This window comes from Pangasianodon hypophthalmus, chromosome 11 (assembly GCF_027358585.1).
Source record: "Pangasianodon hypophthalmus isolate fPanHyp1 chromosome 11, fPanHyp1.pri, whole genome shotgun sequence".
NCBI lineage: Eukaryota > Metazoa > Chordata > Actinopteri > Siluriformes > Pangasiidae > Pangasianodon > Pangasianodon hypophthalmus.
In genome coordinates, this window is record NC_069720.1 from 21,728,921 (window position 1) to 21,752,985 (window position 24,065).

At 37.8% G+C, this 24,065-nt stretch overlaps 1 protein-coding gene across 1 annotated transcript in view; it reads right to left on the reverse strand.

Annotated features, from left to right (window-relative positions):
• The window catches only part of thsd7bb (thrombospondin, type I, domain containing 7Bb), an 82,626-nt gene that overhangs the window by 23,483 nt on the left and 35,078 nt on the right, over positions 1-24,065 (reverse strand). The window contains 5 exon segments of the mRNA XM_053238379.1: positions 2,357-2,557; positions 4,402-4,557; positions 5,819-5,979; positions 6,282-6,530; positions 8,994-9,831. Of these exon segments, the coding sequence (XP_053094354.1) occupies positions 2,357-2,557; positions 4,402-4,557; positions 5,819-5,979; positions 6,282-6,530; positions 8,994-9,831 (1,605 nt within the window).

Consider the following 24,065-nt stretch of genomic DNA (forward strand, 5'->3'; position numbering starts at 1 on the left):
AATGAACTGGAGATCCAGTATCTTGGATTCAACATGAGATCTGAATATACGTTTTGTATTCATTCATCACAGAATGACAACACTAACCTCGCTCAGACGTGAACACCAACAACCACAGGGCTAAGTAATGGGATGGGGAAAAATAGACTAATGATCACTATATAATAATACCGTACAAATGACTTGCATATTTGCTAAATGATCTCACCAGCATGCTAGACGTAGTCACTTAAAATGGAATTAAAATGAAGATGGTGTATCATAAAAAATGGTGTATCATATGGTATCATATCACACAATAAATTCAACAGACTGCATAATAAAGTAGGCTAGGCATCATGTTTATATAACATGAGGTGTAATAAACGTTTAAAACAAGCCCACACTCCGTCCTCTGAAAAAAATAGCTTCCTCTTTTTCTCGAATCAGACAAGGCTACAGGGGTTTAAAAAAGTGTTGTAGAAAATTGATCAACACCGTCTGACCAATCACATTGGAGAATTCAACAACTCTGAAATAATTATAATTAATAGTAAATGCAAATAGATTAATTTAGCACCCATGGTGTGAGTTTTACTACAATTACTTCTACTACTACTACTACAATTACTACTACTACTATTACTACTGCTACTACAATTACTTCTACTACTATTACTACTAGTATTACTATTACTACTACTACTGCTACTACAATTACTTCTACTACTATTACTACTAGTATTACTATTACTACTACTACTACAATTACTACTACTACTACTACTACTACTGCTACTACAATTACTTCTACTACTACTACTGCTACTACAATTACTTCTACTACTATTACTACTAGTATTACTATTACTACTACTACTGCTACTACTACTACTGCTACTACAATTACTTCTACTATTATTACTACTATTATTACTATTACTACTACTACTACTACTGCTACTACAATTACTTCTACTACTATTACTACTACTATTACTACTACTACTACTGCTACTACTATTACTACTAGTATTACTATTACTACTACTATTACTACTATTACTACTACAATTACTACTACTATTATTATAAACTCTTTGAAACTTGCACAAAAACTCCTAGCAGGACACGAGGCAAGAAACACATACATATTACAGGCTATACAGGTTAAACACAACAGGTCACACACGACAAAAGCTAAGCAAAGAAAAAGACAACAGTGAACGTACAGTATATAGGGGTGCTAATTACTGTAAACAAGAAACGGGTACAGGTGATTACAGGGCACATGGTGGAGTCATGGGATTTGCAGGGCTGCTGGGAAAGACAGTTTGTTGGATAGAAACATTTTATTACAGTATTAAATGACTACAATGATTTGAAATAGTGAAGTGGATCTAATGATACATAAATGCACATTGCTGAGATGGAGAATTGTTTAATATTAATGTTAATGAGAAAATGAGTTAACATCAATACCATGATGCTACATTCTAATAGTGAAAGGCTTTGGTAAGAGATGGAATAATAGTGCAACATGTTTGTCTAATGACCGTCTAAGTGTATAAATTAAGAATATTTTTTGCATATTGATTTACTGCCACATTCTTACTGTAATATATCATCATAAAAATCCCTTATTGTTAATATTTAGTAGAAGATTCTAAACTTTAGATCCCGAGCAGTGCTAGCAGCCCCAGAGCTGAAATGAAGCCGACATGATGTACAGTCACGGCTGATAGGAGCACATGCTGAAATGAAATGCTTTGTATTTTTTCGAAAAGAATATACAGCCTATATTTCCTGCAGTGACCGTCCATATTTGAATGACATTTGGGCAGTTTTGTGATATGCTTCACACACTCAGAGGATTTAAAAGTGTCTAAAAGGCTTGCACAGTGTGTGTGTGTGTGTGTGTGTGTGTGTGTGTGTGTGGTGCTGCAGACAGTCATGAGACATCTGTGCCCCTGACTGAAACCCCAAAGGGGCCTTCAAAACATGGCTGGAAGCCTTTAGCTATCATCTCAGGGCTAAAATGTATGGAGCTCTGGTTCAGGCTGGTACAGACACTACTATGTACACGTCTCTTGGTGTCTAATGACAGTCATTAGCAGAGTGTCCCATGATGTCCTGCTCTCTGAAAGTCAGTGTGTATTCTGATAAATGAGCTACATTTATCTCTGTGGGGATGGGGTCAGTCTGGGACAAAGACTGAAGACAAAGAGGAGGAAAACAAGGAGAAACATGACATCCAATATCATGGACGCAACTCTGTGTGTATAGGATACAGTACTGTGAATTAAGAAAAAAGGGCATGGGAAGTAGAATGAAAGGACAAAAGAGCAAAGAAAAAAATGTGAAGTGCGACATGTACCTGTCACAGTAACACACTCCACTGCCTGCTCTTGAGCTCCACGGCCACAAGCTCCATCGTGAGGCATGCAGGGTCCTTGTGATGTCACACGCCACAAGAAGCTTATGGGGTGATCACAGGTCATCGCTTCGCTAACATGAGGGCAGCTCTCTGACTCACTCCAGGGCTCCTCAACAATAAAGCGCATCCTGAACTTGAAACCTGAGGGAGAGAACCTGGATCAGTGGAGCGGTGTGTGTGTGAGGTGGAATGCAGGTGTGATGAATGGCAAGGTAAGTATGAAATGGGGTTCTGCAGATGTCAAAAACCATGAGCATTTTTCCTCAATATAGTCATGCCATTACAGTCAAATTTGAGCAATTTGAAAACAACAAATAGTCCAGAAGAGATTGCATTCATCTAATGTTTCAGACAGAAAGCAATCTTAAGCTGCAGATGAAGCTTTTTTATATCTGCATAATGATTTAAGTGGTACAATGGAGACAAACAGCAGTAAAGGATTGCTGCAGACTAGTGTATGAAAAGAGAACAATGCATTTCATAAGTCAATGGAAAAATGGAGAGAAAGCTGCTAATTAAGTATAGACTCACTGGCCCTGTCTACACATCATAAAGGTCAGACATTATAAAAAAAAAAACCACAGTAAGTCTGATGAAGCATAGTTTGAAGGTAAATGGCCGCTATATTCAAGTTAAACCAAGTTTCAACATAATTATAACTTAAAACTTACCCCTAAAAGGTGCAACATTCACAGTAAATAAAACTACTCGGGCATTCTGTCCAAAGAGAACAATGCTGCCGTAAGTAGAGTAAAAAGTGCAATTGCATGGAGTATACTGTATATCCATTTTGCTTTCTTTGTATTTTCTTCAGTTGGATGGTTATGGCATATGTCCTGAGGACATAGACATTTTTCAGAAATACAGTTTCTGCAATGGAACATATAAACTGCAGGGATTATAAGACTACAAATAGGCAATATTTCATATATCAGCCAGCATAGCAAGCTCTCTCTACTATAGTGCAAAATGTTATCTCATTGAGAAATTGGTGACAAACACCACTAAATGCTTTAAAACAATTATTACAGTAAATGTAATAGTTTTCAGTGTATTCAAATTCAGATTCATTTTGCAAGTGTTACTTTTTCATTGCTGTATTTCATTACAAAAAGACAAATACAAGAGATGGAGAAATTGAGTCATTACTTTATTGTGGAGCACAATAATTTTTGATTTTTTACATTTTAAATATAACTAACTTTGTGTAAAGTAAATACATTACACTGAAAAAAGACAGTCATTAACCACTTCAGTGAGTCTCGATCCCAGATGTAGTAGCCCTATTTCCTGTTTCTTGATGTCACTCTGTGCCACAAAGTTTTGATTGACGATCACTTCACTCGTAGTTGCAACGTACCTTAAGTGAGACTTTTGCACCTTGACTAATGATCAACCTTAAGCTCAGCTGGTGCAAATGACTTCTGGTTAAAACAAGGTTAACGATCACAATGACAAATGACAGGTAAGGTTTAAATAGAGGAACATTTTATTCTTTAATGTGAAGAAATGTATAATCGGCCTATAACTCATTCCAGTGTAATATTCAATATTGCATTAAGAATTTTGCATTATTACCCTTAACAGTTAACAGTCCCTCTTGTCTGTATTTTCTGACACTTATCACCTTTCCCCTACATTCTTCTCTGTTTCATTATGTTAAGATCTTGTTCCATGTGATATATGTCTTGTATATATGATACTGTTCTTGCTGTTATAGTAGTTATCTGAATTATTAAACTTCAACATCTTATCAATACTTAAAACTGTGTTTCCTGTGTTTTGGCAACATTGTCCGACATCAGTCATATCAATAAAACTCGAACAGAATAACAGAATAAACAGGGGTTAGGCGTCTATGATGGGGAGAATTCTTCATATTAGCTCAACCTCAAAATAGTTGAACAGGAAAATAGTTTGTGCTGGAAAAGTGTGTTTGTATTTAATTCTCTCATGAGCTTTGAGTGGGATGTTTCATCTCTCACCTTTTGTTCCAGGATGCTCTATACTGTTGTCATGGATACAAGGTCCCCAAGGTGACCAAGGGGAGAGATGGCAAGGTTTAGAACAAGGAATGGAACAAAACTGGATCAGTGATGGAGGAGGATTGGAGCATAAGCTCTGCCCAACAGGTCTGGACACTGGACAAACAGAGGGACGGATGTTATACAAGTTCTTTATGAGTCATATAATACAGTATAATAACTTGTTAAAACAAACAATCCTGAGTTTTCAGAAAGTCATTATGAAGAGATTTTACAGACAAAATAAAACACGATATATGGTCAAAAGTTTGTGGACACCTCTTTATATGCTGTATTTCCATTCACAGCAACTAAGAGTCCCAACCTTGTTCCAGCATGACAATGCCCCTGTGCACAAAGCAAGCTCTATGAAGACATGGTGTGTGTGTTAAGGTTGGAGTGGAAGAACTCGAGTGTCCTGCACAGAGCCCTGACCTCAACCCCACTGAACGCCTTTGGGATGAACTGGAACACCGACTGAACCCCAGACCTCCTCACCAACATCAGTGCCTGATCTCACTAATGCTCTTGTAGCTGAATGATCACAAATCCCACAATCATGCTCCAAAATCTAGTACAAAGCCTTCCCAGAAGAGTGGAGCTTATTATAACAGGAAAGAGACTAAATCTGGAAAAGGATGTTTAACAATCACTGTTATTTAATTTATTGTAAAAATAAATAAAAGTGGAAGAAAACTGTATGAATATTTTTATACTTGACACTGTGTGCAACAACAAAAACCTGAACTTTATACTCTCACTTTTATTTATCAATGTTAGTACACTCTTACATAAAGGTTCGTCAGAGCAATGACATTTTTTGCTATCCAAGAAATCTTTGATTAATGGACCTTTTTTGTTGTTGCCACAGAGAACATTTTTTTCCCACCATAAAAGTTACATTTGTGAAGAACTTTGTGGTGAAAAATGATTATTCTGTTTACTGTGGCAACAACAAAAAAAATGGCTAAAGTGTTCTTTAGGAAGTCAAGGAAGAGATCCCCTCTTTACTTATCAGTACAAAAGTCTAAACTGAGAACGTTACTCAAAATCCTAACACCACAAGACAAAAAAAAAAATCCAATTTAAGTAACCAGACATTAACCAGCAGTTTCACTCATTTGAACAGAAATCACATCAGCACTGAGCGCACTGCGGCAGTATCATCTTTCTGATATATTATTGTATTAAATTATATAACTCCCATATGAAGCCAGCTGTTTTGAAAGTAGTGCTGAATAGCATGGTGCTAAAGAGCCATTTCACGAAACATTAAGGAAATGGTGATGCAATCATGATATTCACAAAAAGGCATGGCACTGCACAGCATTTCAGCATTCCTAGCTCTCAGGATTTCTGTAAAGAGTGATGTTCTTACTGTTGGACTTTGTTGTGTTGTCAAATACCCTGACGCAGTAGGCCTCCCGGGTCTGGACCCCACCTCCACATAGAAAACTGCTGTTACCGTAGCGATGATCCTGCTGACTGATAAGAGGTCTCACCTGACACGAACCCCAGTTCGTCACCTTCCAGTCGTACCTGTGATTCAGCAGACTGAACGTTACGTCACTCCACGAATCCACATCATTTCTCCATTGCAATTTAATTACTTTACAGAAGTACTTCCCAATCCTGGTGCTGGAGCATCCCAATACTGTACAATATACTGTTTTTTTCTGATTAAATACCTACATTATGGACATGTGAGATAATTCCAGTGTGTTAGGAGCAAGGTAAACACTGAAATATGAAGTGTAAGTGAAACACACACCACACCGTACACAAGTCAGAATTTCAGGATGAAATCATTTTATTGATAATGAATATTTCTGATAGTTTACCTGGGACAAAGTGGAAGTAACTCTTCCAGTGTGTTACAGGTCTCTACTTCTTCTAGGGCAGGACATTCTTCTCCTCCAGCAATAGGAGCTGTCCTCACACTGCGCTTCCTGCTCCTAAAGCCTGGTGATTGGTCCGTTGTCCTACAGGTTTTAGAGCACAGACTCCATTCTGACCAACCGGAAACGTCACAATCTCTGGGCATCACGCAAGAGCGAAAGTTTACAGAGGTGCCGGCGTGGTCACAAAGACTGGAAATGGAGAAAAAAACTCGTATTCACTGTAGAGAACCTTTACGATGTTATATAAGACTCATTGATACTAATTTCCAAACTATATTTGTTAGATTTCATTATCAGGCATACATTTGTTTTCTGATATCTGGCACGTCTGGAAAAAGGTTGCTTTCAGCATTTGCAATCTTTTTCTAAATGCTAATCATTGTTACACAACAGGTGAATTGCACTGAATCTATCAGCTTTGCTGCACAAAGTGAGATAACTCCCTATGACATGGTGATTTTTTTTTAATCCAAACACTGAACATTCAAAAAACAAAAAACTGGAGAACATAAAGAAGTGTGTGATTTTTAAGAAATATGTGGAACCTTGACTCGTAAGGTATTTAGGGGGTAGTTAGGATCTATGCACAAGGGGTTTATTACATATACAATTCGTGATCTAAAGGGCATAAATGATACACAGAACAAGGTCATACACAAAATGCAGTTAACTTGCAGATCCAGAAGGTAATCAGTAGATGTGATCAACAGGACAGGCCACGGTCCGAGTATAGTGCAGATAGAGGATTACCAGAACCAGATAAATCAGCGAATCAGGAAAACAAATCACTAACTAATTGGCAAGGCTTCGCACCTGGCCTATAGTGTCCACATGCTTTATATGCTCTACACACAGGAAGTTACTATGACAACTGAAGAAGAGCACTAGAATTCAGGGGATTGCCCTCTGAGCCTAATAGTATCAGGTGTAACTCCCTATATATATATATATATATATATATATATATATATATATATATATATATATATATATATATATATATATATATATATATAAGGAGTTACACCTGATACTATATATATATATATATATATATATATATATATATATATATATATATATATATATATATATATATATATATATATATATGTATAGTTTTAGATATAATTTTTCATTGTTTTAAATATCATCTTTAACAGCTAATACAGTTTATAGACAAAAGTAACCCATAATTAATCAGGATAATTAATTGGTTGGGCATTTCCAAAAAAGTGTATGACTTTACTCAGTAATTAAATTTATAATTTATAAACTAAGAATAATTTTGGCAGAGTCATTCAAATTTTTCAGTGTTAATATGATTAAGTGTCTGCCTGAATGTTTTAATAAGCATGCTAATTAACTCTCAAAGAGTTTAATTCAAGGATCAGGAGAAAGTGTAGGAGCTGTACTCAGTAGTCAGTGTTGGTTCATGGAACAAGTTTATATTGAAAAATGTAGATCATATATCTTACTGGTGACATCTAGTTTGCTGGTCCTGAATTTTGAGACATGCTAATAATATGCATCTTGGATCAAACATTAGCTTCCAAGATATGAAAGCAAACACTGCTAGATGCACTGCAAGCATGGTTCTGATAAAAAACTGTTTAAATTTAGTTGTTCATTATTATACTTGGATAGCATTACATTTTTACATTTACCTACATTTACATTTTGAAAATTTGAAATTTTCCCTCATTTTTCTCCCCAATTTGATCACCTGCTAATTCCCACCCACCAGCCAGCTCTCCCCTATCATACGACAGCTACTAACTAGGAAGGGTGAGGATAACGCATTCTTCCTCCGAGACACATAAACCATCCAACCAATCTTTTCAAACCGCTGCTTATGCTGAATCACAGGGCAGCATAGCGCATGCTAGCTGCAAAGTACTACCTACCATAAGTAAACTCACAGATGCCCGTGATTGGCTAGTGTCGCTGTGATTGACAGGGGAGAGAGTGTATGCCATCCCTCCCACTTAACAACATGGCTGATTTTGCTCCTGGCCATGAAAATATCACCTTTTTAAAGGTGTAAAAAAAAAGTGTTAGAAATGTCACATGCTCCTTGATCAGGCAGCTCATGTACACACACACACACACACACACACGAAGTATCAGCTCTTGTTTTATTCTCGACAACAGCAGATGCTGTTGGTTCATGTAATATTGGTTCATTCCTACATCCTACCCCTCTATATTGCATAATACTAGTCATAAGGTTTTGTGTGTATTTATCATATTATATGAGAAACAGTACCTAATACACACACATACACACTGCACATTTCATAATAGACCTGTGGGAAGACTGAGAACTGTAAACAGACAGAAATATTGCTGCAGTCAGTTGGCATTTTCCAAAACAAGCACAAACAGTGGTGAGTATTAGCTGTGAGTACCAAAAGGGCTTGGATGAATTACTCACATATTCAGGGGAGAGCAGTGCTTATAATGACCCAGCATGCAATAAACTGAAACTAAACATTCACACTCATGTAAGACTGGAATCTAATACACAGATACAAGACTTTATGTAAGTCACCAAGTTACAGTAAAATCTGCTTTGCCTGTTAAGATACAGTGCATCCTGGAGGATATAGATTTACTCATTTATTAATTGATTGATTATTTTGAACTCACCTTAGCATGGCATTCTTGCCATCACTTCTCATACAACGAACTTGCCGTGTTTGGTAGCCGATGTGAATATCCCATGATGCTTTGAGGCTTTTGTGGTGATCATGGTGATGATGCTGAAAGTGGATATTTCCAGCATGCTGCTTGACTGTATGTGATGATTTTACCACTATATGTCCACTCAGACTGTTACTAAAGTCCACTGTGGTTCTTCCACTTGGCATTGTGCCTTTGCGTCTGCAAGGACTCCAAGGTCCTGCCCACAAGCTGTAGCTGTGTTTCTGTTGGTCAGAGGGACACTGGGCAATGTTATGGCTGCAGGGACGGACCTGCGTCAGGCTCGGACATGCAGCTCCACCATAAAGAGGCGGGGCCAACACCTGGCGTGTACGGTGCTGTAGAGCAGGGGCACAGGTACGGCTGCAAGGTGACCAATGAGAGAAGGTTGAAACGACGCAGTCGAGTGGGCATGGCAGCAGACACGCCCTCTCCAGCTCCGGTGTGGGAGAAAATGCTTCGCACATGTGTGAGCTCACGGTAGTACTGTTCCAATGAAGTACACACATCGCAGTGCGCCTCTGCAGGCCATGCTGTGCTGTCACACACTGCTCAGCAGGCAGGGGAGGAGCTGGAGAACACGGACCCCATGCAGATGGTTGCCATTCAAACAGCTTGCGCTGCCACTCACACACCTTCACACATGTGCGCTGGAGAGCTGGACGCTTCCAGAGCTGACAGTTGGATTGGTGTGTGCTCCAGCCTTCAGAGTGAACACACCACACCGAGCGAACCTGTAGGCCTGCGGCGCCACACTCTGAAGCTATGCACCCACCCCACATGCCTTTAATGGGAGACAGAGAGAGAGAAACATACAATAGCTGATCTTAACCTTAGTTCTGTTCATGCCCAGAAGGGTAGAACTAAACTTCTTAATTTAAGAAAAGAGAAATGTACAATTTAACATGTATAATGAACACTCGTATACCTGCTAATTCATGCAATTATCTAATCAGACAATCATGTGGCAGTGCAGTGCATAGTCATGTGGGTACAGATCAAGAGCTTTAGTTAATGTTCACATCAAACATCAAAATGGGGAAAATATGTGATCTCAGTGACTTTTACCATGATATGGTTGTTAGCACCAGATGGGTTGGTTTGAGATTTTTTTTAAAAAACTGCTAATTTCAAGGGATTTTCACTGTCTTCTGCTGTTGTAGCCTATCCACCTTAAGTTTTAATAGGCTTTTCTGCTCACCACGGTTGTAAAGAGTGGTTATTTGAGTTCCTGTCATTTTCCTCTTTCCTTTCTCATCAACAAGGCATTTCTGCCAGCAGAACTGCTGCTCACCGGTTGGTTTTTGCACCATTCTGTGTAAACACAAGAGACTGTTTGTGTGAAAAATCTCAGGAGATTAGCAGTTTCTGAAATAATCAAACCAGCCCATCTGGCACCAACGACCATGCCACAGTCAAAGTCACTGAGATCACATCTTTCCCCATTCTGATGTTTAATGTGAACATTAACTGAAGCTCTTGACCTGTAACTGTAGGATTTTTATGCATTGCGCTGATGCAACGTGATTGGCTTACTGGATAATTGTATTACTAAGCAGGTGCACACCTATTCCTATAAAAGTGGCTGGGGAGCATGTATTACAATTGAAAACATGAGAATCATGATTCTAAAGGGAAAGGAAAACATAACTGTAAAATATTACATCACTGAAACGTAGCCTACTATATCAGATTAGTGTCACTGTAATAAGAGAGGAAGGGTGGGGGTTATAGAGGTTATAGGGGTTATACAGAAACTGAATGCTTCCCGGAGACTAAGAAAGTATGACATCATCATCTGTTATCTGGAGAGTTAAAGCCTGTGCTTCCTATCACTCCCGATTCCCAAACCACAGCCACATTAAAGAGGTCATATCAGAGTGCGGAAACAGATTCGAAAAGAAAGAGTGGCATTTGGAGCCTAAATTACTAACGCTAAATTACTAATCACTAACTCAGCTAGGCTTTGTTCTTGTCTATATCATCAGTTATTCAAAGAATTTCTTTTTATTACCATTTGATATATATGATCTTTCTCAATATGCAAAATATTTCAACCACAGCCACCTTGGCATCAATTTTTTTTCAATTTAGGTTTCGTAACTGAAAATAAAAGCATTGCATCCACCCTGTTAGAGTTAATATGCTAATTACTATCTTAAAACAACCTCTGAAGCATTTAACTTTCTGCTCATTATATTCTATTACAGCCTGTTAATTACTCCTAATGAGCTCTTTGTGCTTCAGTCTAAGATTATTTGAATTGCACTTGGTTATAGTTATAGCCCAGTTAGCCATGAGAATAATACAGGGACCTGCAATAAAGCTAAAGTTGGCTGTCTGAGATGGACGTGACTGTTCACTTTGGGTTTGGACATCATTTCTCAAACATCTTGGACAGTTCCTGAGCTATGGTTGGGCAGTGTTCATAATCTCAGGCCCATTAAATCTCAACGCCAAGATTTAGTCTGACCACTGCATCTATTCCCTGAGGATAGCAATGGGTGGAAGAGGCACCTAAAGCTGTAGGAAGCTGTAAAGCTTAGTAATAGAAAAAGAGGTCTGATGAAAGAGAAATTTGTCTTTCAGAGAAGCTGAATCTATAAGAATGCCAGCACTCTACAAGCAGAGTATTTCAGTGATGAATTCCTGAATGACAGACAGCACATTATCAAGCCCAAAAGGCATTACTTGGTATTCGTACTCTCACTAAACCTTGGCAGAACATCAATTCCACCCTGCAATAGTTTATTTGGATTCATGTTCAAAATTCTCCTGTGAATTTGTTAGGTACACTTTACCTTGTCTGGTAGTGGAAGAGACATCCAGAGGCTGATGACCTAATGTTATTCTGCTGAGCACATACAGATGGGCTACAGTCATTACCCATAATGCCTATAAAGTGTATTTATTTGTAAGGTTTACCTGAAAAAATTTAATCAGCCAAAAATGCATGCAGACATGGACCAGAGGATCAGTTGTTGTACAGACCAAACATCATAATGTTGAGGAAACAAGTCAAAAGGTCTTTCACACTTGAAATAGTTAACCCTGGGTCATTCTAAACCCTGAGTCAATGGAATCCTGAGTTATCTTGTTTCAGGTTTCACATTGCTCATACTTGGGGCTAACAATGAATCCTGGGTATTCATAATCTGACATTTCACACTCCACGTTCCTAAACCATGGGTTAATGTTCTTATTTGCATATTTGCAGTGTCAGCAACCATGATCGGATAAATACAGCGAGTGACTGGTGTAAGTAACGGCTTGTCTCTCGCTTTCGCATCAACGAGAAAAATTACGCCACGTACAAAGCACGTGATATGAGGCATGTGCTGTTCAATTTGTGATTGGGTGTCTGTTGCTAAGCAGCTAGCCATAACATTCTACATGTTCGGCACCGCAATGTGGGGTTAACACCACAAACGTTGTGCTAACCCTGCTTCGGAGCAGGGTTTCAAAAGCAGTGATAACTGCTTGAAACGATCGTCTACCCAGGGTTAAAAGCGAGGTTTAGAATGATGATAACCTGGGGTTAAGTGCAGTGTGAAAAGCCCTAAAGTGGCTTTGACTGTGCAATGATTGTTGGTGCCAGACAAGGTTTTTTTTGAGTAACTGTATTGAGAACTGCTGATCTCCTGGCAGTTTCACACATGGTGAAAAACAAAATATATTGTGAACAGTATTTGATTCAGCAAAAAGTCAGCCTTCTTAACCAAATTAAACAGACAAGGCTGACTTTTTGCTGAATCAAATACTGTTCACAATATATTAGCTGACAGAAGATTGAAGTTTCAATGTGTTATGCTTTCAGATATGCTCTTCTACACACCATGTATGGTTATTCATGTAATTGGTACCTTCCTGGTTACTGGTGCCTTCCTGACAGCACAACACATTGAAACTTGAATCTTCTGTCAGCTGAGAATAGGAAACTGAAGCTACACTGCACATGGACTCTCCAAAACTGGATAGATGAAGATTGGATTATTTATCAAATCTCAATTTCGGCTGCAAGAATTTGGCGTAAACATCATTAAGCTTGGGTCCATCCTTCATTGTGTAAGCAGGTCAGGCTGGCGGTAGTGGTGTAATAGTGTGGGGAATGATTTCATGGCATACATTAGTTCCTTAATATCAGTTAAATGCCATGACTATTGGTGCTGAATGGTTCATACCCATTTTCTAATGGTTACTTCCAGGAGGTTAATGTGTCACAAAGCACATGCCATACCAAGCTGGTATCACAAGCACAACAATGAGTGTACTTGTCATGAATTACTCCTCTCAGCGCACATCTCAGGTCCCAGCACAGCAAGCGCTCCTTACATGGCATTCGTTTTCAGTTTTCCACATGCTATTTCTTAAAAAAGATTTTTTGATTTCACTTTCTCCTCCCCTGTTAGTTCATTGTTTTTTCTTAGTTTAGTCAATGATCTATGTCACTTTTGTCTTGGTATTAGTTAATCATACTGTGTATATATATTTCTGGTTTATTTCTCTAGTCATTATATGTTCTTTTTTCTTGTTTCATGTTTTTCACCTATCTAATATCTTATCTCGTGTGTGTGTGTGTGTATTTTCTAGTAGTCCAGTTCATTTTTTACAAGTATGTTTTCGTTTATTAAAACCATTGTGTACTTTTGTCCTAGCTTGCTTGCTTTTCCTTGTTTCGAGACATCATCATAGGACTTCAGTGAACCTCCACAGTCATAATGTATTGTGGAACAGAAAATTTGCGGTGAACGTGCAGCCAACACAGAAAGTGTCTGACGCTATCATGTCAACATTGGCCAGAATCTCTAAGAAATGTTCCCAACATCTTGTTTTATCCATGCCATAAAAAATTCACTGTCCTGTGGGCTTACACCAATGCTAGAAAGGTGTACATTAGAAAGTAGCAAGAGTCCAGGATAATCCTAATACCTGACCCTTTTTGTATAAGTCCCTATTCTATACTGACTAATTACTAAAGTTAGGATACTGCTAAGAATTATATGGGAGACTACAACAAGCTTTACTTGTTGATATTACACGCATGAGTTACTCAGTGCTTTTTCATTAGAGTATATTTTCATTTTCAACAAGCCTTGAGGCAAGTACTAACTCGTTCCCCTCCTTGCACTTCTCCCAGCAAAACAAATATTTAATCTTTTACTGCAAATTTTACACAATTACTTTAAAACTACAATAGCTTACATTATTATACACGTAACGAGAGGGCAATGGAGTCAAATTATCAACTGCCGAAGGTCGATTGCAGTAGGCTTGAAAAATTGTGGTAAACACAATTTTAAAATGCCAGACTTATGTGAAATGAACTTTGCCATAGAAGTGGGAGAATGAATGAATAGTAATTAGAGTATAATATAAAAAAATAGTTATGGTGAAAAATGATCAGATTCTTTTTAAAAAGATAAGTGTCCAGCCGTTGAAAGTCAGGCTCACTCTCGAAGGCTCCTGATCTAACGTAACAGCTAACAAATTCCATGCCCTCTCTGTCAATCAGGCCATTGTCATGGTAGCAACAATCAGACAGATGGAGAGAGAGAGAGAGAGAGAGAGAGAGAGAGAGAGAGAGGAAAAGAAACATTCTCTTGCCAGTGTACATGTTAGAAGAAAAAGCAACTGCTGGTTTAGGCGGATGAAAGGTAATGATAATTATGTGCATTGGAGACAGCAAAAATCCTATCCTACAGGGCCCTATCAAGCTTAGTATTACCATCCATTCAGAAACCAGCTTTGTAAGCTCTGTCTGAGTGTGTATGGCATTCTGTATATTAATTATAAGTATAGCTAACTCTGTAAGTGTGTGTGAAAAGGAGAGAGATTATTGAAGCGAAAGAGAACTGGTGGTTATAATTCATGAATTTTGACAGTGTGAACAGGTCTGTGAGGTGAGAAGCCTTGTGGTGTGAAAATGCTTAATATAACGTTAAAAATTACTATAATGAATCATTACAATTTTAATAATGTGATTAAATAATTAATAATTGTATTTTAAATAACCCATAAGGTATGTTCAAAGCTGGCTCCCATAAAATCTTCCTTTTTGGTTGCCTTTAAAGTGAATTTGTAAAAGGGCTTTTGTTGAATGTGGCTCTTGTGTGGTGGGGCCACTGGGGTGACCAATCAGATTTCACTCGGGACTGATGCCGCTTACACTTCCCCTAGATTCACCCCGGTTATGCTAGATGAAAAAAAATACCACTGGCACAGAGTGTATGTATGTACAGTGTAAGATGACAAGCTCAGCTATTTCTTGTCAAAAATAAAACCTTAAGTCAAAGCAGTTACAAATAACTTATTTCTCCACAGTCTGCTCTCTCTCTCTCTCTCTCTCTCTCTCTCTCTCTCCAGTGTGTTTTATTGGCATTTTGTTATGACTATTTGGTGCTGCAAATAGAGCTTAGCCACAGGATTATGCAATATATGGGACAATAAAGAATATTTTATATGCTGCCTTCAAAATCAGAGAAAGGGCTAAGGACTAGGAATAGATGATACCTACATAAGCTTGTCGTATTTAACAACTGATATAAACCCATATAAATATTTATAAAGGCTTATTTCAAATCTCAAATTCAATGTCAAGCTAACATAACACTTAGTGTTTTTTTTTTACTGACAGAAGTTTCTGTTATAACAATTTCTGAGCTGACAACTGACTTTGTAGCTTTGTATATTTATGACATATTTATGATTAGATATTATGAATACTTATAGCAATGTCATGACACTGTCGTGACAGTTATTCATTCATTCTCTTCAGCAAATGCTTTATCAGCTGCACCACCATTTATCATGAGAGAGTTATTTGCCTCTTTATATTGGTCGCCTATGAATACTTCAGACATGACCCAATGCCTTTCTGGCTCCAAATACAGCGTCAGTGAAGAGCATTTATTATGTTTCAGGCATGCCCGAGGACATATGAAAAGCTTGGGCTATATCTAGTGTTAAGTGGGATATGTTAATTTTCTTCTGTGAATTCCCTTATCGCTTTATTCTACCGTCCTTTTTGCCGAACAAATAAATGGGGAGAATTCATAGTCAAAGCAATAGCTGTGCCTTTGAATAATGTTAGTTAATGTCATAATGTTAGTTCCTGAATGCTTTAAAATGTTGCTGTTGGTTACTAATGTTACAGTAGTAGTGAGACTGTAGTTTGCTTTATTACTTATTATTATTAATTAATTTATTTTTTCCAAAAAGTGTTATAATGCATTTGCAGGGTATGTGGTGCAAGAGGTGTATTATTAGTGTAAAGATGAAGATGATTTCTTAGAGAACGTGCTGCATATGTCCATGTGTACCTGTAATTATAAGAAGCCTGTAACTTTAAAAGATAAATAATTCAAGACAAACTGACAGTCAGCCATTGTGGTGTAATGTTATAGAGCAGGTAATGGTTTTATACTCATAGAAGACCCCTAGCACCAGATGTCAAATTAAATATCAAATCAAATATCAAATTAAAGATGAGTAACTACATTGCATCAGGAAAATGTATGGGGCATTGTAGGTTTAGTGGGCAAACGATACATACAAGTAAAACATAATGAGATGCAAAATGATGAAACTATGAAAGGTTATTATTTTCTGTGGAGTGTTATTTAGTCCACTTATAAAAACTTATAAAAAAAACAAAACAAATACAAAACAAAAAACCCTGAATCTTGCCTACTGATATTACTGCTATGGTTTTAATCAGTGCCTTATTCATTAGAGTGGAGTGCATATTTATAATCAGCTAACTTGTTCCACTGCTTCCACTCTTCTCAGCATGAACAATATTTAAGTTTGTAATCTCTGCTCTTTGCATAATTTCTTTAAAAGCGTGCATTATTATGCATTTAACAAGCAGGCAATGGAGTCAAATTAGTGAGAGCTAAAGGGCGATTGCTGTAGGCGAGAAAAGTGGTAGGAAACACGATTTCAGAATGATGATCAAACAAAGTAGAAGAAGAATTACGCAATGCAGAACATTAATTAGAGCGTAATGTAGAAAATCTTTATGGTGATGGTGTCCAGCTTGTACAGATGGAATTCAGGCTTGAGTGACCTCGTTTTAGTATAGTGGATAAATAATGTGTCTCAGATGGGCACGATATTTCATCCCTGCTCTGTCAATCAGGCTGTTGTCATAGTAATGCAAAGCAGACAGATGGAGAGAGGGGGAAAGAGAAAGAGGAGCATTCACTCACAACTGTGAGTGTCACCGAGGGTTAAAGCTGAGTGCTTTGATGGGGTTAGTATGAGGACAGCAGAGGCATGCCTGATACTGATCGACTGAATTGGTTGGGTCATTGGATTTCAAATGGAGTTGAAAAAAGATAAAAAAGAAACAAGGTCTGACTAGTGTTATGTTTAGATCATTCAGTTACACTTCATGTTATATCACTTCATGCTGAACTGTCTGCTTTTTTAGTAGGGAAGTAATTATGTAACTTGTATTCTTTGCATGCTTGGAGGTTTTAACATATCACATCAACCTGACTTGGGTAGCTAGCTGCAGTTTATCTGTCAAAGTGGTACAGAAAAATCAATTTGAATGGTTCTTCACCTTCGAAGTCTCACTCTGTAAGGAGTTTGAAGGGAAGTTTGAAAAACTTTATGATCACTAAACACATGATATTTGGATGATATTTGGATCATTTAATGTTCAATTTGTTTTTAACAATTCATTTCACATTTTCGTGTTTTTCTGTGCTATTAATGGTGAATTGCTGAACAATCTATAAACAATGAAAAGTAAAATCTGGAACTCTTTAAGGTTCTTGGTTGTCACTATGGAGGAACCCTTTAATGGATCTACATACACTATATAGCCAAAAGTATGTGGACACCTGGCCATTACACCCATATGTGCTTGTTCAACATTGCATTCCAAGGTTGCACCCCTTTTGCTGCTATAATAACCTCCACTCTTTGGGAAGGCTTTCCACTAGATTTTGGAGAATGACTGTGGAAATTTCTGCTCATTCAGCCACAAGAACATTAGTGAGATTGGGCAATGAAGTCGGACTAGAAGGCCTGGGGTGCAGTTGGTGTTCCAGTTTATCCTGAAGGTGTTCAGTGGGGTTGAGGTCAGGGCTCTGTGCAAGACACTCGAGTCCTTCCACTCCAACTTTGGCAAACTCTTAGTTCCAGTGAAGGAAATTCTTAAAGCTACAGCATACAAAGACATTCTATTGTGAATTTTGTGCTTTCATCTTTGTGGTAACAGTTTGGGGAAGAACCACATATGTGTGGGGTGTGATGGTCAGGTGTCCACATACTTTTGGCCATATACTGTAAATAGAATAAAGTAAAAGTGTAAAGTAAATGAGACACAGTGAATGGTCTGAGATGGGAAGTAGGAACTTTCCAGAAAGGCATTTTAAGCCATAGGGTCATTCAGACATTTTCATTGTATTGTTTTCATCAAAGCAAATATTTTTCCCATCTTCATACATGTTTCCAGGTGATTATTAATAGTAGAAATAGTAAAAGCTTGAGGACATTTCACATGCTTATTTTGCAGAATGGATTTCTGAGTTTGTCTTGCTGTGCTGCACTTTACTCACCATGGTTCCCATTCAGTTTTTAAATATCATCTCTCCATCCAAGAACCCCTTTTCTGGTACATGGCAATTTATGGCACTGCATGCACTTTCTCACTCTAAGTGAGCTGCTGAAAACTTTTCCCTTAACGATAAAATTAAAAAACCGTACTTAGAATTGAGCAAAAAAAAAAAAAAAAGGGGGGGGGGGGGGGTTAAATATTGAGCTTTTAATGGTCTTAAGAACAAATCGCTAGTCAGGAAATTAGCAAGAATTAAACAAATACTGTAGATCTCTCCCTGCTCTATCAATCCTGGTTCCATTTATGAGCTTGTTATCAGGTCCTTGATGGGCTGCATCGGGTGTGGCAGATAACCAAGTAATGACTAATATTTTAAGAAAAAAAATCACAGAAGATGTTTTAGGAAAATTTTGTACACCAACACATGTGTTTGAATTGTAATAACTATCATGATTTTACCTTTGCGTACAAGAAGAATATATAAGTGAATTTCCCTGTTTCTAGCTTTTCCCCAAACAGTTCACTGCAGCAAAAGTAAATGAGTGGCAGAAGAGCTCTCAGGAGTGCAGTTGTTTCATTCTTGCTAATTTTCTGACCAATGATTTGTTGTTAAGACCATTAAAAGTGTAATATTTTGCCATTTTGGGTTTGGACAATTTTTTTCAGTATGTGCTAATGGATGATGTGAGCTCTTTTTCTTCAGTTTTTGGTGTTAGAAGTTGTGCTGTTGCTATGTGCATGCACCACACGGTACCATGGTCAGGTAGAATGCTTTCTGAGAGGATTTCTGAAGAAACGTCAGTGAATTATTCTCACCAGTCACTTCATTAGGAACACTATACTACTATTGAGTAGGGGCCCCCTTTGCTCTCAGAACAGCCCCAATTCCTCATGACATGGATTCCACAAGGTGTTGGAAATATTCTTTGGAAATAATGAAATTGCTGCACATTTGTCAGTGACATATTCATCCTGTGAATCTCTGATTATACCAAATCCCAAATGTGCTTTATCGGATTCAGATCTGTGGAGGCCATTGAAATACACTGAGCTCATTGTCATGTTTAAGGAACCAGTCTGAGGTGACTTTGTGACATAGCATTAGCATTATCATGCTGGAAGTAGCCATTGTAAGATTGGTAAATTGTGATGTGAATGTGGTCGACAACAACAATACTCAAATAGGCTGTGGCATTTAAACAACACTTGATTGGTACTGGGCCCAGTGTGTACCAAGAAAACATTCCCCACACCATTACGTCACTTCCTCCACAAACCACCACCACCAGCAGCACCCGCATGAACTGTTGACACAAGGCAGCGTGGGTCCATGGATTCATGATGTTCACACCAATATCTGACCCTATCATCTGCATGGTTCAAAAGAAATTGAGAGTCATCAGACCAGGAAATGTTTTTCCAGTCTACAACTGTTCAGTTTCAGTGAGCCTGTGCCCACTGTAGCCTCAGATTCCCATGTTCTTGGCTGATAGGAATGGAAGTCAATGTGGTCTTCTGCTGTTGTAGCTGATTCACCTCAAAGTTTGACCTGCTGCAGTTTCCAAGATGCTGTTCTGCTCACCACAGCCTTCCGGTCAGCTCAAACCAATCTGGCCATTCTCCTCTGACCTCTCTTATCATCAAGGTGTTTCTGCCCACAGAACTGTGTAAACTCTCTGTAAACTCTAAAGACTGTTGAGTGTGAAAATCCCAGGAGATGAGCAGTTTCTAAAATGTTCAAATCAGACTGTCTGGTACTAGGAACAAGTGATTGAGATCACATATTTCCCCATTCTGATGTTTGATGTGAACATTAATTGAAGCTCTTGACCTGCTTCTGCATGATTTTATGCATTGTGCTGCTGCCACCTGATTGGCTGAAGCCATGCTTTTCCATACTGCTGGATTTATTAATACTGAACAGTACCCAATGGATTTTTTTTTTCAGTTGGCACAGGTTTTATCTTAGTGAAGAATGTATGTATTTTTAAAAGTGTTTGCTTTAAAATGAATCAATTTAGGTGAAATATCCATCTCAGTTTACAACAGTGGTATTTTCACAAATACATTCTGCTTTCAGATGCTTTAGTGGTAGAAATAGCCAACTAGCTGGAACAACAAATGTGTTTTTTTTTCTGTTACTACGCTCATGTCAGTATTTTAGTGGTAGTGGTATTAACACTGAGATTTGGACACAAGTGCCAGCATTTTTATACTGAAAGCCAATAGTCCACAATCGTAGGTGAGATTTTTGGTATTAATAAGAAACATTAAATGCACATTGAAATCAACTTAGTCATTAAAAAGTAGGCAAAAGTGGAGAGTACTTGTGAATTGTCTTGTTTAATCCCTTTGTTCATGCTCTTTAGTGGAACAGTCCTTGAGGTTTGGCTGGCACATGATGGAGCTGGTTGTCATAAATTCACATCCTCTATTCAAAACCTAATAGTACATCATGCTAAAAAAATCACAGGGTTTCACTCAGTTGCACTCTATGCTTTCATTTCAAAACCATCCCCATGTTTCCTATTCATTTTCACTTATATTCAGTTGTGTATATATTTAGTTTTCATGTCTGGAATCAGAGAATTGACTCAATGTGCACTGAAAGCAGCATGGCAACTTGATGATATATATTAAAATAGCATATATACTGTATAATAGCATATATAATATATAATAAAAATGTATATTGTTTACAGAGTGTGTATATTGTGTATAGCATTTATAAACAATACAGGGTTATAACTATTTATAACCTAATTGATTCAAATAGCATTAGCATTGCTACTAATGGCAATGCTGCAGCCCAGCACTGCATAATGCACATTATGATGCACATAAATGCATTATTAATACAGGATATTGTGAATAAAATATGCAAAAGCCAACTAAAAGAAACACAGTGTAAATGAGTTTCGTCTTATAGACTAATTGCTTGTTTGTGAGCATGTTCAGTCATTTTCAACCCATCAGGTTATATAAACTACAGACTTTCTGACCAGAGTAGAACAAGGTCAACTCAACAGAATAAATAGCGGTTAAAAAGCATGCTTTTACCAGAGATTTTACACTTCCACTGTTTCTCACATTGGCCACAAATGAATTATTGCTCACATCAAAACACAAGTTATGTCATGAGGCTAACAGCAGAGTGTATTGTAAAGTGTTCACATACTTTGGAGTACTTTGGTTGCACCGTTTTTCTCTGTTATAACTGCCATTTTCCATCAAATGAATTTTCAGTCAAAATGTAGTGATGTGCCACAACTATTTTTTATTTGTTAGTTTTATCAAATAGTCTTAATGTATCAGCTATGTCCATGTAAATATTTCACCAAGGACTCTGTAACATTAAAATGCACGTTATTAATGTTGACATCGAAAATATTGAAAATACAATTTCAAACACACAATGTGTCAAACTACAGTATAACACAGGCACTTTGCTATGACTTTGACTTTTTTAGCTCTGTGTCCCACCTTCACCACCCCAGTCAAAATATTATGGATCTGCGACTGTCTTTAAGGCTACATTCACATTACCAGGTTTAATCCAATGTTCTGCCTTAGTGTGATACAGATCTTGTTTCAGGACTGTGTGGACATAAAATCTGATCTTTTCAAATCAGACCTGAGCTACTTTTGTATTTGGTCCTAGATCAGATACTTATTTGATATATGGCCATGTCACATGAATGAGAAAGTTAAGAATGGACTTCATGTGGCTTTTTCTCGTTGAGCATGTACAACTCATTGTTGTCATCATCTTGCTGGTGTCGAAAGCAGGGCAAAACAGCAATTGAGTACATCGACAGCAGTGATTATATTCACCTGTGTTTTCCTTGTGATGGACAAAAGTATGTGGACATCTGACCAATCACACCTTTATGTGTTTGTTGAACATCCCATTCCAGATTTAGTCCCTCTTTGCTGTTATAATAATCTCCACTCTTCTGGGAAGGCTTTCCACTAGATTTTGGAGTGTGGCTGTGGGGATTTGTGATCATTCAGCTACAAGAGCATTAGTGAGATCAGGCACTGATGTTGGTGAGGACGTCTGGGGTTCAGTCGGAGTTCCAGCTCATCCCAAAGGTGTTCAGTGGGGTTGAGGTCAGGGCTCTGTGCAGGACACTCGAGTTCTTCCACTCCAACCTTGGCAAACCATGTCTTCATGGAGCTCACTATGTGAAGAGGAGAATTGTCATGCTGGTACAGGGATTGGGGCCCCTTAGTTCCAGTGAAAAGAAACTATAATGCTACAGCATACAAAGAAATCCTAGACAATTGTGTGCTTCTAACTTTGTGGCAACAGTTTGGGGAAGAACCACATATGGGTGTGATGGTCAGGTGTTCACAATCTTTTGGCCATATAGTGTATTTAGGGAAATGAATGGATTGTTACCGATGAGCATCTAGAATAAATTGTGACATTTGCTTGGGCTACTAGCACATTCATCTGTTGCTTCTACTATGATGAATTGTCTCACATGTAAAAATGGGTTTTGTTGTTCATGAAGCATTTAAATCATGCAAAATTTATATTGTCCAATATAATTATATTATAATTATATTCACAGGACAGGTGAGTTCACGTTAAAGACAGATATGAGTCACTTAGAGAACCTTCAAGCTAGACAAATCGGATTGGAAATATGAATTGTGCAATAATGCTTGTAATGTGAACATAGCCTAAGATGTAATTAACTTCAGGTCAATGACTGTGTTTTAATTAAGTCTAAAGGCCTTTATTTAGACATACAGGAAAGCTGCTTTTCTAATAATGAGAGTCCCTCGAGATCTCACTATTAGAATAATGGTCTCTCTTGGTTTCTACGTACAAGGGGAATGTAAATGACATTATAAAACAGAGAGACAGATGAGAACCCTCAACAGCAAGTAGAAAAACAACAAAACAAATTATAGTTTTCACAAGAACAATACGCCTCTTTATGTCACAATGGCCTAGAGATCTTTGAATAATCTCTCTTGTACCCAACCAAACACACACACACACACACACACACACCAGTGAGGACTGGGTGAAGAATAGGATGTCAGCTCTTGTCAGTTGTAACAATAGGGCAAATGACAGAATAATTACATAGTAATGGTCATAGAAGCAATTACAGCGCTCTTTTTCTCACACAGGTTTTGGCAGAGAAGATGTGGATACTTTTATCTTGTCATTGGTGTAGGGAGGGTGGAAAATGATGTCTAACTGGCTCAGGAAAAAGGCATGTTTAGAGTCTTAAATATGAGAGTGACCCACGCTGTGTGTGTTTACTGTACGTGTGTGAGAAGATTAACAGTAATGTATTTTAGGGATATGAGTAATAGATATGAGAAGCCTATGATTCTGCTCATGTGGAACTTTATAATAAGCTGATAAGCTGTTGAAATGTAGGTAAACATCGAGCTGTAGACTGCAGGGAAAAGTAATTTAA